Here is a 17,576-nt window from a genome sequence, read left to right on the forward strand (position 1 = left end):
CAAAGAGATGAATCAAGTAAAGTATTCAAATCATACAATCAAGTCCAATCCCAAACACTCCAAATTTAACGTAGAAAAACCATGTCTGGAAAAAATCACGACACAAAGCGACAATAATACACTATGAAAGTAGAAAATTACAAAGACATAGATTATCCAATTCAACATGCCTCAAATCTCATTTACAAGCCCTTGAAACCCTTTGTAACGAATTGAAAAGCTATGAGATACCCCAAATCCCAACTATACCCATATATGTCATATACGATAATCACAATTGAAATAAGAAACAAATCCTGCATTGATGCAATTCTACATAATTCTGCACGCACGTTTGATGGTACCTTTGATGGCAGTTCAATGGCATCAACAGATTATCAATAACATCGAACACCATCGATGTCATCGAGATGAACACCTGAATGTTTTAACGTATAAATTAACATGAATTTTTTGAATTTTTCCGATAGGACTTCGATGGTATTGACGACCCCCGTTAATAGTATCAAACCCCTCCAATAGCATCGAGCAAGACACCACAGAGTGTATAACAACCAATATGGAATTTCCAAATTTTATCAATGACATTGAACAGCTGTTGATAGCATCAAACAGCTGTAAATTCTAATCATTCTACTCGTGGCCTGGAAATAGATATTATAAAAAGCAACGGTCCACTCTCGAAAAGGGCCAAGACTAGTGGCTAGGATCTTCCAATCAGGAAATTTTCTGGGGCATGGTCGATGAAAAATGTGTCACAGATAGAGCATGGTCCCTTATAAGTGTGTCCCAACAGCCCGTGGTCTACATCACAAGTTGAAAACCCGAGTATACAGTGTATGGCCTGGGGTGATATGAAGGGAGGGCCATGCTGTCCGCGTGCCACACGTGTAGGAAGCTCCCTCCATTCATCAGGAACAACAACGTTGTCCATTCTCTATAACAAAATCAGCTAATTAAATTATAAGGTAGATCACATGTGGACTTCATATATGGGCTTTTAACCACTTTTCGAAACCATCCAATTTCTCCTACAAGTGTGACCCACATGACAATCGAACTGGAAAGAATTTGGGTGACGGCATGCTCAGACTGTACCCTACCTGATGAACAGGACATATCTTCCGCACCGGTGCCATGCAACACGTGCGGCAAGTTGGGCTCTTTTTTTTCTTTTTGTTGCTGATCTTTTCATATGTATATCACCAAAATTTACAATTCGGGTTTTTGGAGAAAAAGGAAATTTGGGCCTCCTACTCATGAGGAATTACAGAATAAGTGGTCCATATGTCTGCACATTATATTAAACAAAATAGTTTTGGGACCAAAATCCTGCTCTCTATTATTTTATCCTTACCTCCCCCAATTTGCAAGAGGAAATCTTAAATAACATAAAAATATGATTATGAAGTAGATGCCACGGGAAACATAACAAAAATTTATAAACTCCTTAAGCTATGCATATATCTTAACATACACTTGTCCACATACAATTCTTTTTAAAGGGCCGTTTGAGAGCCGACGCTGAAAACATTGCCACCTTAGTTATACCGAGATGCGATAGAGCATGGAGTTTGATCCCATCTCTATGGCCACCTCGTTTCAATGTTAGAGATGGTTACTTCATTGATAGAACATGGTTTGGCACCTCCTGATAGTTGATTTGAATCAATGACAAAATCCAGGCAGCGTAGGTTGGGGTAGTTTCATTCAGTCACCTTTCAGCATAACAACTACAGATGACATGGTGGGCCTGTTCGCTGCATGTTCTTGGACACATAATCTATATTTTTGAATGGGCAGTCAGGAACCACTGTCAGAACATTGCACCTTAATCATACCGAAATCCAATAGAGCATGTAGTTTGATCCCATCTGTATGGTCACCTTGGCTCAATGTTAGAGATGGTTACTTCATTGTTAGAACATGGGTTGGCACCTCCCAAAAGTTTATTCGAATCAGTGACAACTCTCCCTACAAAAAATCCTGGCTGTGTGGGTTGGGGTAGTGTCATTGGGTCACTTTTCAGCATAACAACTACAGATGACATGGTGGGCCGGTTTGCTGCATCTTCTTGAACGCACAATAGCCCAATATGAATGCATCTCAGCACTTCTTCAGTGGGGCATGCCTCTGTGATCAATGGATCTATCAATTCCAAGGACTTTTCTTCACACCATAATGTCCATGCCTGTAAATTTACATTTCACGGAATCCCAATTAAAATAGCTTAACTGCAAAAACAACTCCTAGAAGGGAATAAAAAAGATAATAATAATAAAAAAAGTTCAGGCTGGCAATAGGCTAATCTAGATTTCGGGCTAGGCCGGTCCTGGCCGGTCCATTTATAGTCGTTGTACAGAAGAGAAAGCCTTATTAGGAAGCTAGCTGAGATTGGGTCTACTTCATATCTTATTATAAAAATGGGCCATCTGAGGCCGGCCCCACCTGAGCATAAACTCAGTTCATTGTACTAAGAATTAGAAGCCATGAAAAGGGAAACCTACATAAGTGACGAGGCTCTGGGCATCTTTGGGGAAATGTAGATTGCTGTTCTTTTTCCCGCTTACGATCTCTAGCAGTAAGACGCCAAAGCTAAACACATCAGACTTCACTGAAAACAACCCTGCAATTGCATACTCAGGAGCCATGTATCCACTGTATTCCATCAAAGTAGCACAACAAAATTAGAAGTCTAACACGATGCGTGCGCATCAATGCTTGTAGTATCTCTTCCTTCTAACCTAATGTAGATATACTTTAACAAGAAAAAAAACAGAAAGAAATTCTATTTTCTGGCCATGAAAATGAAGGAAATATTTTCACTTACTAAGTTCCGACGACTCTTTTAGTACTCCCTTGACTTTGGTTTCCTCCAAAAATCCTCGCCATGCCAAAATCTGAAATTTTTGGATTCATTTCATGATCTAACAGAACATTGCTAGGTTTTAAGTCTCTATGTATGATTCTGAGGCGAGAGTCCTCGTGAAGATAAAGAAGGCCCCGTGCAATTCCACCAACAATTTGAAGGCGTTTTTCCCAGTTGAGTTGAGCACGCTTGTTCGAATCTGCCAGGTAAGATGATAAAATAAGGTGTTTGTACATGCTCAGTGATAATAAGGGTTAGTTAGAGGTGCCTCCCCTTTGTTTTGGATTGTTACAAATACTTCCCCTTAGTTCCGAAGATTCACTACAGATTCCCCACGCAAGGAAACGCTATATGTTAGCAGTGTTATCTTTTAGGAATTAACTGTTTTACCCCTATCTCATACACAACTAGTTGTAAATGTGTGAGCCACCGTAGCGTATGGCATGTGCATGCGATCCAACTCATTCAGCAAGGTGCGTGACGATAGGACACCCCGAAACTAAGGCTAGTGCAATCACTAGTTGAACTAGCATGTGAATTTGGAGGTTTTTGGTAAGTTTTCGTTATTTTCAAGGTGTGGCGAACCTGATGATTGCATTAACGTAATCTTTTGGAAGTCCAATTTTATGGTGGAGTAGCCCTACTGAACAGGTTAGATACCATTTATTCATAATAGTGGGCCCCACTGGTATGCATCTCAAACAGAGGAGAGATGTTTGTGGTAATCCAAAACAGAGAAGAGCTAAGTACAAGCACCATATTACTGATGGCATATTACTGCAGTACAGTTGTAAATGATACCTGAAAAACAGGCCTACTCCCTAAAGCCCTGGACGTGTCCTGGTCCTAGCCCTAATAAGGCTGAAAAGACCCTGGGGCGTGGGACAATCATATAACGAAAAGAGCTAAATGATGAAAAGTTTGAAATGGTCTAATCTAAGATTTTATTTTTTTCCGCATCCTCCATCGATGATCATGCTCATCATTTTCATCATCCATAGATGATGAGTCCCACATAAATGATTTGGATCATTGAAACTTCACCTTAATTCCAACGAGTGTTGAATGGGAGTTGCCGCTGTCTTTAAATTAACCACTCATTACGTATAATGGTGGCCCACTTGATGATTGGATCAGGCCATTGACCATCGGTAGAGGGCCTAGATTTCAAGCCTGAGCCCATTGCCCACCCTCCAAATAGTTATGAGAGAGAGAGAGAGAGAGAGAGAGAGAGAGAGATCCAAACCAAAGAGAAAGACATCAAGGCTGGTGTTGGGCATGTACTCGTAGATGAGCAGCTTCTCCTCTCCTTCAATGCAGCAATACAGGAGCCTCACAAGATTCCTGTGTTGAAGTTTCGCAATCAATATAACTTCATTCTTAAACTCATCTAGGCCTTGTCCGGAGCTTCGCGAAAGCCTTTTAACTGCTATTTCCTTTCCATCAGGCAACACACCCTGTTTGAATTTTTAGGTAACAATTCCACATTAGGGAAGTTAGATGGTCCACCAATGATGGGACTAACCAATACTTCCAAGTTAGGTTGACATTTTTATTACCTTGTAAACAGGGCCAAATCCACCTTGTCCAAGCTTATTTGCCTCCAAAAAGTTATTGGTGGCAAATTGTATGGTTACCAAATCAATCCATGGAAATTCATGATCATCTACCTGACTTCCTCCATCCATCCGTGCATGTGTGCTAATTGGAGGACCCAAATCATACAACAAAGCTCCTTGCCAATGTCCCTCTGTTGCTGGAAACAATAGCAACTATCATTGCAAGGTTGATTGTGACAAGGTTGTTCTTCTTCTATTTCGAGAATTAGGAAATGTCATTCTTTGGTACTAGTATTCCTACAATTGGATCTTTTTAGTAAAAATAAAAATAAAAATTGAGTTGATCTCATTTTAGCCAACAGTAGTTATGTATTTTAGATCTTGATTTCTAATACATAATTAACCTTAAGACGAAGTCATTATGCAATAGAGATCAAGATCTTTTAATACATAATTATTGTTAACTAAAATGAGATGAAATCATTTTTAGGCATCTACCAAATAGGCCTAAGCATTTACATGATTTTGTGATTCTAGGGTAGAAGTGTACCTTCCTGCGGTGTCTTCCTCCCCCATTTATAGTAGTATAAGCTTGAACCCAAGACGGCCACTCCTGCAAGTGCCAACAGGCTAGCAAGGATCGCAGTTTTTGATGCTTTCCTATCGTCCCCTGTTTTAACAGTGAACTCTTTCCATATCAATAACAATTTTACAACCTGTCAGCTCTGCATATATCAACATACACTTCCAAGTTCTCCCTGGATAGTGGTTTATCAAATTTAAAATCTAATCATTCCCTATGTAATACTATGCCAACTCTAACATTACCTGGAAAACATAAAAACCTAGGAATGAACTCCACATCAACGAAACAAGTATTTTAAAGCTATTTTTAAGATCTCGAGCTTTATGGGATGCCAAATGGTTTGCTTCTTTTTATGATGCGGTGATGATGTGGCTGTGATAATGGCGTTGGTCATGGTGGTGATTAATGATTTACTGTTTCTCTTTCCTTTTTTCTTTTTTCGAAAACTTGCTACTTTTCTAAAAAATATTTGTAGCATTTAGCTTCTAAAATTCCTCTCTCTCTCTCTCTCTCTCTCTCTCTCTATATATATATATATATATATATATAGCACGCCCCCTCTTTCTCACACTTATTCTACATGCTATGGCACATGCTCTTTCTTACCCTTTGTATGTTGCTTGTGTCCTTTTCCTCCTGATCTCTCTCACTCCCTGCTTCCACCTGTGTTGCACATCCCATGTGCTCTCTCAATCGAGGCCAGTTTAATTTAGAGATATATTTATTTATTTTTCGATTCTGTCTCATTTCTCAAAACCACGAGTATCTCATATGGAGGGGGTGACTTTCATTCTGAAAGTGCCACATTATGTCATGACTTTAGTATCCGTTTGAGAGCAGGTAAATGAATTCCTGTATTTTAAGTTTTGTTAATGCTGAAATTTGGTTCTCTTTTTTTGTTTTAGGAAACCATCGTATCGTGTGTGTGTGTCTATATATATATATATATATATTCAAAAAGGAGCTGTACACCGTATGGATGAGCCTGCTGGCAAAAAAGGAATAGCAGGTCCACAAATGAAGTAGAAGCGACAAAAGCTCATTATATCTCACGTAAATAACCTAAACCTACTTTATCCAAGAAGAGAAGGCCTCCGATGACTGGGGGAAGATCAGACGTAGTTCGGAAGATGTGGTGGGTCTGACTGCTACTACCCCCCTAGCAAGCCCATTAACAACCGCATTAGCTTCTTTAGGGGAGTAGGAGATGGAAAAATCTATAATGGCCTTGAGGGCCTTAATTCCGACCCTCCAGTATCACAGGGACCAGGAAGGAGTGCTTTGATTGTTCATGGCATCCACTTTCACTCTTGAGTCACTGACCAACTGCACCTTGGTAATGCCCAGCTCCTTGCAAGGAGATTGCCCTTCCCAAATTGCCTTTGCTTCAGCTCGATCATTTGAGCCGAAGCCATAACCCGATGAGAAGGCGAAGATAAAAGCCCCATCGTAACCTCTAACAACCCCACCACCTCTTGAACTGCCTAGATTGCCCAGGGCAGATCCATCTACATTAACCTTGATCCACTGTTGAGACTCAAATATTGCATATTTTCCTTCATTTATATCTTGGTTTTACGAACATGATAATGCTTAATAGTATATTTTATATATATTTGTGTTGCAAGGTAAGAGTAAGAGCTTAGATTGAAAAGAATGTTAAAAGCATGGATTTGATACTCAAGAATCACCAAGGCAAAAAATGGACATTTGAAGACCAAGATTAAATATTTCAAGACCTCAAGAGTCAAGAAAACCAAGTGGAAAACGAAGGAAGTGAAAAAATTTGTGCAGAAATTAGAGTAGAAATTTGCAGGATCTAAGCTTAGATGATATCGAACTAGGTTCAATGACATCGAAGCCAGTCTTTAATGACATCGAAGGAGTCTTGGATGATATCAAAGAATTGCAAAAAAATCAAATTTGGATGCTGGAAAAATTGGATGCAGTCTTCACTGACATCAAAGGAGTCTTAGATAAAATTGAAGACAGTCTTAGATGGTATCGAACTAGGTTCGATGTCATCGAATGGTTTACGCGAAGCTTACATGGAGTGAGAAAATTTGAAGTGGTTTCCGGATTTTTCAAGCTAGTTTGAAGAAAAGAGTTCCCCATTTATAAATAGGGCTTCCTAGGGAATTCCTAAGCATCATTTAGAGCATTCGAGGGCAAAATCTATAGTTTTTTAATAATTTTTAGATATTTACAAGTTCTTTTTAAATCTTTATTAATTTATTTTTTTACTTTCTTATTGCTTTTTCATTATGCAATTTAATTATGTTTTTTTAGTTCCATCTAGCCCAAGCTAGAAGGGAAGCACATTGGTTTAATGATCTTATAATTTATGATAATTGATTGTTTTTAATGATGAGATGAATAGTGCATGCATATTATTAATTATCTAGATTTATATTTTTTTATTCTTATGTGAGATCCATATTGATGGATAAGCTTAACTTGGATCAATTAGATTTCTTAGATGGGAGATGTTCTCAACCTGCTACATTTCTTTGATTCATTATCCCATGGATATTGAATGCTTAAAATCAATGACGCTTAATAATATAAATTAATAGTGCTAATCCATAATTCTCTAATCTTTTATATCATTTATTAAAATATTTAAACTGTTTTATTTTTTTATTAGGCTGACCATCGTGCTTAGATCCTAGTTGTGTTATCAAAATCATCATCATTTATTTATCATTAACATATGTGTGGAACTTTGAAGCTTGAGTGTTGTTTTAATTCTGTTAAATTTCATACATTCAAAATCTTCAAAATCATTTCATTTATTTACTTTCCATCACTTAGTTAATTTTGCATTTGATTTTCTCATTCTCATAGATAATCTCCCTGTGGGATTGACCCTGTATTCAAAGGATATTACTTACAAACCTCTGTATTTAGAGGCAAGCAATTAAGTTTTTGGCGCCGTTGACGGGGAGAGACAGATAGATTAAATCTGTGTAAGGTAGCTAAGGTAAGTTCTTTTCTAAAACCTTAAAATTTCTGTATATTTTCTGTTTTACTTTGAAAGTAAATTCAGTTGGGACTTTCAAGCATTAACTGTGACATAAGGTTGCTCCTGCTTGGGATTTCATCACCTAAGTGCTATGGTTGTCCTACAGTTATTGTTTGATCACAAAGATGCATTGAATCTATTTTTCAGATTAACATAGTTTAATTTTCTACATTAGTTTTACTTTCTTTTTATTTATTTTATTTTGTGGTTTGAACCCTTATGGTTGGCTCTACCACTAGAGTTGTTGATTTATTTTGCTTTGTGAATTGAACTCTCAAGATTAGCTTTGCCGCTTGGGTTGTTGGATAGGTTTTTGTTTTTTAATTTAAGTATCATACTTGCTATTTTGTGATTTTTGTTATGTGGTGTGGATGGTTTATGTCCCATTGGAGTAAGAATCAAAACAATTGACTCTCCTCCGAAGGTGAACTAGTCCCAGGCCTTGATCATTCATTTAAGAAAGGCATTCAACACCACTTGGATTATTTTCTACATTACATGTATCATTACATTGAGGACAATGTAGATTTTAGGTTGGGGGTGTGGACAGTCATCCATGTGAGTTTATATTTTAGGACTAGTAGAATCTACATTTTTAGTTTGTGAGAAATTTTTTCAAAATTTTTAAATTTTATATATAAGAATGTGAATATGATATTATGCGAATTCCAGAGGTAAAGTTAATACTTAGTCTAGGTTTATAGTAGTTAGAATTCTGATAACTAAAAATTATAGACTTGAGTTCAATTATTTAATCACTAGTTTAGAGTGAGTTGTAATTTGATAATGCAGGAATTGGAGCCCTCAGATGTCATTGATGGAGGCGTTGGTTTTTTCTGTTTTTCTCTTGTACAATTCCCCTCTTCTCCTTGTTGGTTTTTTGTTGTTTTTCCCTTTTGTCCTGATTTCTCTTCATACTTGAGGTATACAATAGGTGTGGCTACCTTTCCTTTTTGTGGGGCCCTCCTAAATGTCTATAAATTCAACTGATTAATAAATTTCCAAGGCTTCGGCCTTTTTCCAAAAAACAAAAAAAAAAAAAAAAAAGTTGTAATTTGATATACTGAATTTACAATTCACCCTAGTTAACTAAGTGAGGAATATGATATGTGAACTAGAATAACAAATTTTGATTCAAATAAGGTTGAATGAACTACTACCATTAACATATGCTTAAAACAGAGAATATTGAAAAAAAAAAAGTGTTGAAAAAGAAAATTTATGAATGTAATGACTATAATAATCGTATCAGTAATCCGGAGTAAGGATACCTAAGTATCCATTACTGTTGCCATTACAAGTACGATACCTTATGTTATGAAACAAACCTAGGGAGAATCTTCATTTAAGTGCGGTTTATAATAATGAGGATATGATAATAAAAGAAGAAAGGGCACGAAGGAAATGAAATAATTAGAGATTTCATATTCTTGAAATGATGAAAGGAGTTAGGATATGGAACATGCATATTTGTCAAAGTTAGACTAGTGTGTAACACCACGAACTTTTCAATACCCATGTATTGAAAGTTCTTGGGCGTTACCAAGAAGTTAACGTAATATGTACACGCGTACAATACAAATCTAACTATCCTAGCCTTACATCCTCACCCTAACACAAACCTAACCATTGGGAATAATATCCAAGCAATAGACTAAGCCATTCGACAGTTGATTTTAAGACAAGATCATTCATTACGTGATTTAACGTAGGCGCCTTCCCTTGAATGAACTGGCGAATAACTACATATCCGTAATTATCCGGATGCAAGTCATTTTGTAAGAATTATTTAAAAAGGTGCATAAAACTCAGTAGAACCCATAGATTTCACAAAACTCTTAGATCAACGATAATTACGAAGATGCCACTAACCTAGACCTCTGAATTCTATATCACATAGTTCTCACTATCTGTTTAATGTAAAATTTTATATCTTGTTTAGTTATCATAAATTAACCATACAAGTCAAATTTCAACTCTTAGATCATTATAAAAATGGCCAAGTGGATGGATCAACCATTAATCGTCAGTTTTGGGGCCCACCTGACCTTTGAATATTCTTCAAATTTGGGATCAACCCTTAAATTAAATGAAAAAAATGAATGGATGGTGTAGATCTTACACTACATCACAATGGGCCCACATTTAGAAGGTGCATGTTCACGGAGTGCACACCCGCACTACACCAGAACAAATATCGGGTCAAAGAGAGCTTTGACCTGCCTCCTTTCAAAGTGAGCCTCCCGCCCGCGCACGACTGTCGGACAACGTCCGATCAGATAATTTGTGGCCCACCAGGGTGGCCCATATATCCAATCCAGACCGTCCATCGTGTAGATAACGAAACTTTGACCATACCATAGGTCGCCTCGTACATAAGAAATGCCTCACATGCACACAAGTCCGGCCACAATCGGACTGCTCCCGTTGCTCGCGGCTCGAATGAATAGCGTTCGATTGCAATCTCTTTGGCCCACCAAAAAAGGGCCAGATGGAAAATCAAAACCATCCATCGTCTAGCCCCTATAATTCCGTTCAAGGAGGGGGTCATGCACACAAATTGGGGATCACGACCCACACGCTGAATTCGGCAACATTCCAGGTTGTGCGGATGCCACAACAGAGACCTGTGTCTTTGTGCACGCAGCTACCAAGAAGATCGGCCACAACTCTCATCGGTTTTCACGACAATTCCTCCAGTCTCTATGAAGCTTGCGGAAGGAATAGGCCCACCATTGAAACCGTAACCGGTCCCTCATCAACAGGACTGTCTTCCCTATTGAAGATAAACGACCAGACCATGAAAGTCTGGCCATTGTTGAATATCCAGACGGTAAACCGTCCAAATCCGAACGATCCTCAAACATCCGTGCCTGCATCTGCACAAGCAGAGGCTGATAAGGAAACTCCCAACTGTCACGGCTACGCAACAAGTTTACACAAAAAACAGAGAATGCGTTGCTTCCTATCCTTACTGTGTAAACCCACTCCATAACTCCGTCCAACGTGAGGGAGAGAAGGAAATCGAGAGAGAAAACAAGAGAGAGAAACAGTGGGAAAGACGGCCAGCCCTTCTGCTGGATGTAACAGCAAGAAAGGAAAAGAAAAGAAAAGAAAAGAAAAGGAAAGAAAGAAAGAAAGAAAGGAGGAAAGAAAGACCGAAAGGAAAAAAGAAGAGAAAGGAAAAGGAAAGAGAGAGGAAAAAAAAGAAAGAGAAAGAAAGGAAAGGAAAGGAAAGGAAAGGAAGGAAGAGAGAGAGAGAGAGAGAGAGAGAGAGAGAGAGATTGTGTGCCAAGCTGACTTGTTGGATCCCTAGATTGACTCTGGGCCAGGTTTGAGTGGAGCTCAAGGTGAGGGCTTTTCCTTTAAGCTTACGATAATGTAAGATAGTCTAAATGATTTTGTTCCCTCACATGCTTTGAATTCTTCCTACAAATAACTACTTTTACCACCATCCATTGTTTGTCATTTGAAAATAGTGATTTAGGAGTAATGATCGCTGGCCTTTTAGAATTTATGTGAAGGTTTATTCCTTTAAGCTTACTTTAATTGAGTTGATGCATTTTATATCGTCTTTTTACGTGCCATTTTCCATGCCTTTTACCTGTTCTCAGATTACCATGACTTTCTCTCTGTTTTCGTTTAAATTGTTATCAACAATTATTGGTCATTTTGGGATTATGACGTAATGTCTATGGCAAGGAGTCTTCCTGAATTCATGTGCGGCTATGGATACAAGCCCTACTCTTGCCTTTAATCTTATTTGAGTTGGCCTTTACCCCTCGTTTCTTATTTGAGTTGACCTTCATCACTCACCTCTTATTTGAGTTGATCATTGCCATTCATCTTTTATTTACCTTCAAGGCTCGGGCAGGTGTCTTGATATTCCTAAACTCCCATAGCTCAAGGATCTCACCCTATTGGTGCAAGTACTATGTTGGAATCCCTCCTCTAGCGATCAAAGAAATATCGTGAACGTAATACGTTTTTGGTAGCGGCCATAGGGCGACACATAATTCCATGTCTCATGGGTGATGGTGCACAAATTGGTGTATGTAAATCATTATATATGCGTGATACATCAATTCTTTATTTTGAGGGTTGGATGTCGCATTTAGTCGCTCCAATCTGATCTTTTCTTTTGGGGGTTGGATGTTGCATTAGTCGCCCCAATCCAGTCTTTTCTTTTGGGGGTTGGATGTCGCAATTAGTCGCTCTAATCCAGGTTACATGATTCACCCAGTCATGTGTTGTGTTCATTTTGGGATAACCGCATAAATCCATGTTAAACATGGGACACGTCGTTGAATCTTCTTAGTATGGGATGCGGAGCGAGTGAGATAACTATAATCATATTTCACATTGTGGCGATCGTTAAGTGTGATAAACCACATATACTTTGCTAGGCATAATTGTCATCTAGATTGATTGTGCATTGGTACCTCTTGTAGTTGTGGAGTACGAGACGTATCAGAATCTTTAGATTATTTTATGAATCTCTTGAATTACTGTTAATCTTAAAGGATAACCATCACTATGAGTAGGGCGTTGACCCTCTCCTAACCGTACAGATGTTGTAGGTGATGTACAGGTCGAGAACCCAGAAGACCAGACCCTGGCAGAAGACTTTACTGAAATTAGTTTATGGTTTATTTTCTTTATAATTTCGCTATGCAACTCAGAACTTGTAATAAGGTGCCATTGTGAAAGTATTTGACGCTTTACTTGATTTTGGAATAAGGAATATAGTTAATTTTATTCTTGTGAATGTTAACTTCTTGAATGTATCTGGATGAGATCTATAATGATTATAAGATGCAATCTCTAAAGCATCTAAGTTTTACATTATTAACACCTGGTTTTCTCGGGCACAAATATAAACTCTGACTGTGAAAATTCGATGTTTTACAAGTGTCACAGAGCACATAAGTATATTGGATCATAAATATTTTAAATTTTGATTAGATCTCTAAACTCAAGGATGTAATGGATTAGGAAATTGAGATTCTAACTAATGTTGAGGGTCAAATATTGTATATTAGACCCCAGTTATTACCTGCTTTTATGAACATAATACTGTTTAATGCCCTATTTTAATCGTATTTGTGTTGCAAGGTGAATTTATGAGCATGGACTGAAAAAAGGTACTAAAAGCATGAATTTGACACTCTGAAATCACCAAGGTAAGGGACAGACCTGAGGGGACTGAGATCGAAGAAATTACATGCTAGATATTTGAGAAAATCAGGCCACTCACGTTAAACGGGCCCGAAAATTGTCCAGAATACAAGATCACAGAGTTTCCACCATCCGTTCGACTCGAAACTTCATATATAGCTTGAGGACCATAAATTAACCGTACAGGTCAAATTTCAGTCATTGAATCTTTGTGGAAGTGGCCCAACGGATAGATCAGCCCCTAAATTCCTTATTTGGGGCCTGCCTGGTATATGAAAATGCTTCAATTTTGATTTTAACCCTTTAAATTAATGGCAAACAGGTTGGACGGAGTAGATTTCTTGAATACATCTCAGTGGACCCCACGCTTGAAGCGCGTGTACACACTACACTTGGTACAGAACCATTTTTTTAGCTAGTGGACCCCATCCATCATCACTTTGATAGATCTGAACCGTCCATTACGTCCATAAGGGGGGCACGACTCTAACCATAAAGGCCTTTTTGCCCCATGCACACGTACACACGTTTTCAATTGTCCAAATAATGTAGGACAGATGGTGGAATAAAAGATCTCGTGGGCCTCATCAACGGTGGGTTAAAACCATCAATTTCCGACCAGAATCTTGAGCCTCACCCAATGGATGGAGTGGATTGATCCATCGACTTCAATAAGGGGGCCCCACCAATCATCAGCGCAAGATTCTGCGCAGGCCAACGTTCGAGCGACGCCCGGATGTTGTGGGCTAGTAACATGATCAATACCATGTTCGGATGCGTGATCTGGACTGTCTAAAAGTGTAGAAAGGGGGTCCTGACCCCAACCAAGAAGTCGGTTTTAAAAGATTTGGACAATCAGCTGAGAAAATTCAGACCAAACGCAAGATGTTTTTTTGCATTTTTCCTTTTCACTACACTAAACAAGGATACAGAAGTCATTTTTCGTGAGGTCTTACGCACTGCCTAAGTCAGTTCAAGACAGCCTATAAAGAGGGAGGTTGGATGTGAGAAGGGGGATATCTTTGAATCTTTCACGTGAGGGAGAACGGTGGAGACGGCTTCCAAGTTCCTTCTTCTTCTTTATTTTCTCTCTTTCTTTCATCTGATTATATTTTTTTTTCCTTCTTTTTTCTTTCTTAGCCTAAGCATGTCTGGCTAAGCCTCTTAGCTAGGGCTAAGAGGTGAAGCTTGTAGTGAGATAAGAGACTTTCCTTTATGCCTTTGATTAAAAGTTGTTTTATGAACTAATTTTGATTTTAGTTTGTTTATATGGAATGCCCTTAGTTTTTAATAGCTTGTTGTGATTTAAATTACAATAGATCTACGATAGCTTTAAGTATGTTCTTTTCATTATAGGGGTTGTGAATTTGGGAATCTTGTTGTTCACCATCGTCTCTTGGGCATGGTTAGTTGATGGAATCCTTCCTAATGTTCATAACTTCCCTAGATTGGATGTGGATTGGTTAAAATTCTGTTGTTTGCTTTGTCTCATGGGCATAGTTTTGTGATGGAATCAATTCTAATTCTTATACCTCTCATCTCTTGAAAACTGGATCAAAAGAAGGTCATAGTTGACTTTTAATATTATATCTTCCATCTAGATGAAGATAAGATTCTGAGTCCAAATGTGTTCTTAAATAAAGCATAGATCTCCTTGATCTCTACAAGTGGATCCTTGGCACCCTAGTTTCTCACGTTTGAATTTCACAAGCTTTAGTTTAATATTTCACCATTATTCTCTTAAATTTTTCCGATTTAGATTATATCTTCGCCTAGTTCTAGTTCAAGTTACTTTCAGATTACGTACAAGGTTCAGTCCCTGTGGATTCGACCTCGGTCTTATCGAGATTATTACTACATTACGACCCTACACCTGGGATCGTGAATAACTAACTTCAGACTTACGATAAGTGTTGCTTTGTTTTGGAATTCATATGATGAATATGGGCATAATTGTATAAATTTCTGAGTTTTGAACTATTTTCCATGTTTTCAATGTTTTTAGGTAACATTTTTGGAAATCTTCGCGAGATTATAACTCGTCCACAGGGGGAAACCTAAGGAAACATTTATTGCATATATTAAATACAATCGAGATTACCTGTGAAAGTAATATATTTAGAATTTTGTTTTCATTTTAATTTTATTTTTAGAATTAGTTTTTATTCTTATTTTTATTTAAAAATTTTCTTCGCTTATTTTGCTCAGGACTAGTAAAATGCCGGTTCAGGGTTGTGTTGAAACTCAAATATTGCATATTTTCCCCTATTTATATTTGGTTTTATGAACATGATAATGCTTAATGGTATATTTTATACATGTTTGTGTTGCAAGGTGAGTTTAAGAACTTAGATTGAAAAGAATGTTAAAAGTATAGATTTGATGCTTAAGAATCACCAAGGCAAAGAATGGACATTTAGAGACTAAGATTGAAGATTTTCAGAACCCAAGAATCAAGAAAACCAATTCAAAAAGGAAAGAAGTGCGAAAATTAGTGCAGAAATTTGTAGCATATGAGTTTAGATGATATCGAACTAGATTCGATGACATCAAAGTCAGTCTTCGATGACATTGAAGGAGTCTTAAATGACATTGAAAAATTACAGAAAAATCAAGTTTGGTTGCTGGACAAATTGGATGTAGTCTTCGACGACATCAAATGAGTCTTTGAGGACATCGAAGGAGTCTTAGATGATATCGAATTAGGTTCGATGTCATCGAAGGGTTTATGCAGAGCCTACGTGGAGTGAGAAAATTTGAGGTGGTTTCTGAATTTTTCAAACCAGTTTGAAGGAGAGAGTTCCCCACTTATAAATAAGGCTTCCCATGGCATTCCTAAGCATCATTTAAAGCATTCAAGGGTAAGATCTAGGGTTTTTTCTAGGATTTTTAGATCTTTACAAGTTCTTTTTAGATCTTTATTAATTTATTTTATTGCTTTCTTATTGCTTTCTCATTATGCAATTTAGTTATGTTTTTTTAGTTCCCTCTAGCCCAAATTAGAAGGGAAGCACATTAGTTTAATGATCTTATAATTTATGATGATTAATTATTTTTAATGATGAGATGAATGGTGTATGCATTCTATCAATTATTTAGGTTTAGGTTTTTTTATCCTCATGTGAGATCTATATGTTTCCATCATGTGAGATCCATATTGATGGATAGGCTTAACTTAGATCAATTATATTTTTTAAATGGAAAATGTTCTCGACCTGCTACATTTCTTTGATTCATTATCTCATGGATATTGAATGCTTAAAATCACTGGTGCTTAAGAATATAAATTAATGGTGCTAATCCATGATTCTCTAATCTTTTATATCATTTCTTAAAATATTTAAACTGTTTTATTTTCCAATTAGGCCGACCATAGTGCTCGGATCCTAATTGTGTTATCAAAGTCATTGCGTTATCAAAGTCACATTTATTAATCATTAACGTATGTATAGAACTTTGAAGCTTAGGTGTTGTTTTAATTCTGTTAAATTTCATACCTTTAAAATCATTTCATTTGTTTAGTTTCCATTACTTAGTTAATTTTACATTTAATTTTCTCATTCTCATAGATCATCTCCTAGTGGGATCGACCCTGTATTCACAGGATATTACTTACGAACCTCTGCACTTGAGGCAAGCAATCATCCACCCAAGGTGAGGAGGGGCCTATTTGACCAAACAAACCTGCTTCGAGTTAACAGCCTTCTTGGTGATGCCCAAGTATTCCATGGCAAAAGCAAAGGAGCAGCGAACCACAGGCAGGAGGGGGAGGAAGACCGCAAGCCTCTAGATCCAGTGGGACACCCTGAAAATAAACCGCTAAGGCGAGACCACAGTCCCATCCATGAGGGCGGCATTTCTAGCCAACCAAAGTTCACAGAAAATAAGTGACGAGGTCATGCCCCTAAGGAAGAGTAGCTGATCGGACACCGATGTCGTGGCTCACTAAGAGGTGGCACACCCAAAGGCGAAGCACCGAAGACGAGCTGGGATGTCAAAACATGACCCAAAAAAATCTCACACGTTGTCAGCGAGAGCACTAGGGAGAAGACATGGACAATCGATTCTGTATAAGAAGCCTGACAGGGGCAGCAGACGCACTTGGAGGCTAGTGGGATACCTTTGGCCTACAATCTATCATCCATAGGAATCGCCTTCTTAATGATCCTCTAGGAGAGTTACGAGATTTTGAAAGGAAGATTTGGGTTCCATACCCACTTTGGACTAGGCCACGGTCATCCCACCTGGCTGAGAGGCACCCCAAGCTACTTTGATGTTGAACTTGCCAGAGCTGGATAAGATCCAAACTTGTCGGTCGTGCATGGAGGAAGTGCAAAGACCCTTGTCCGAGATGTTGTC

General features: G+C 37.9%; 1 protein-coding gene across 1 annotated transcript; it reads right to left on the reverse strand.

The window, feature by feature from the left end:
* Positions 1 to 1,376: 1,376 nt before the first annotated feature.
* On the reverse strand, positions 1,377 to 5,137 carry LOC131238305 (cysteine-rich receptor-like protein kinase 10). Its single transcript, XM_058236193.1, has 6 exons — positions 4,979 to 5,137; positions 4,429 to 4,625; positions 4,116 to 4,326; positions 2,831 to 3,068; positions 2,508 to 2,658; positions 1,377 to 2,191 (listed from the first exon to the last, which is right to left on the reverse strand). The coding sequence occupies exons 2-6, from the start codon at positions 4,555 to 4,557 to the stop codon at positions 1,883 to 1,885; spliced, it is 1,038 nt and encodes a 345-aa protein (XP_058092176.1). The 5' UTR covers positions 4,558 to 4,625; positions 4,979 to 5,137; the 3' UTR covers positions 1,377 to 1,882.
* Between the last annotated feature and the right edge of the window lie 12,439 nt (positions 5,138 to 17,576).

The sequence above is a fragment of the Magnolia sinica genome, chromosome 1 (genome assembly GCF_029962835.1).
Source record: "Magnolia sinica isolate HGM2019 chromosome 1, MsV1, whole genome shotgun sequence".
Lineage (NCBI taxonomy): Eukaryota > Viridiplantae > Streptophyta > Magnoliopsida > Magnoliales > Magnoliaceae > Magnolia > Magnolia sinica.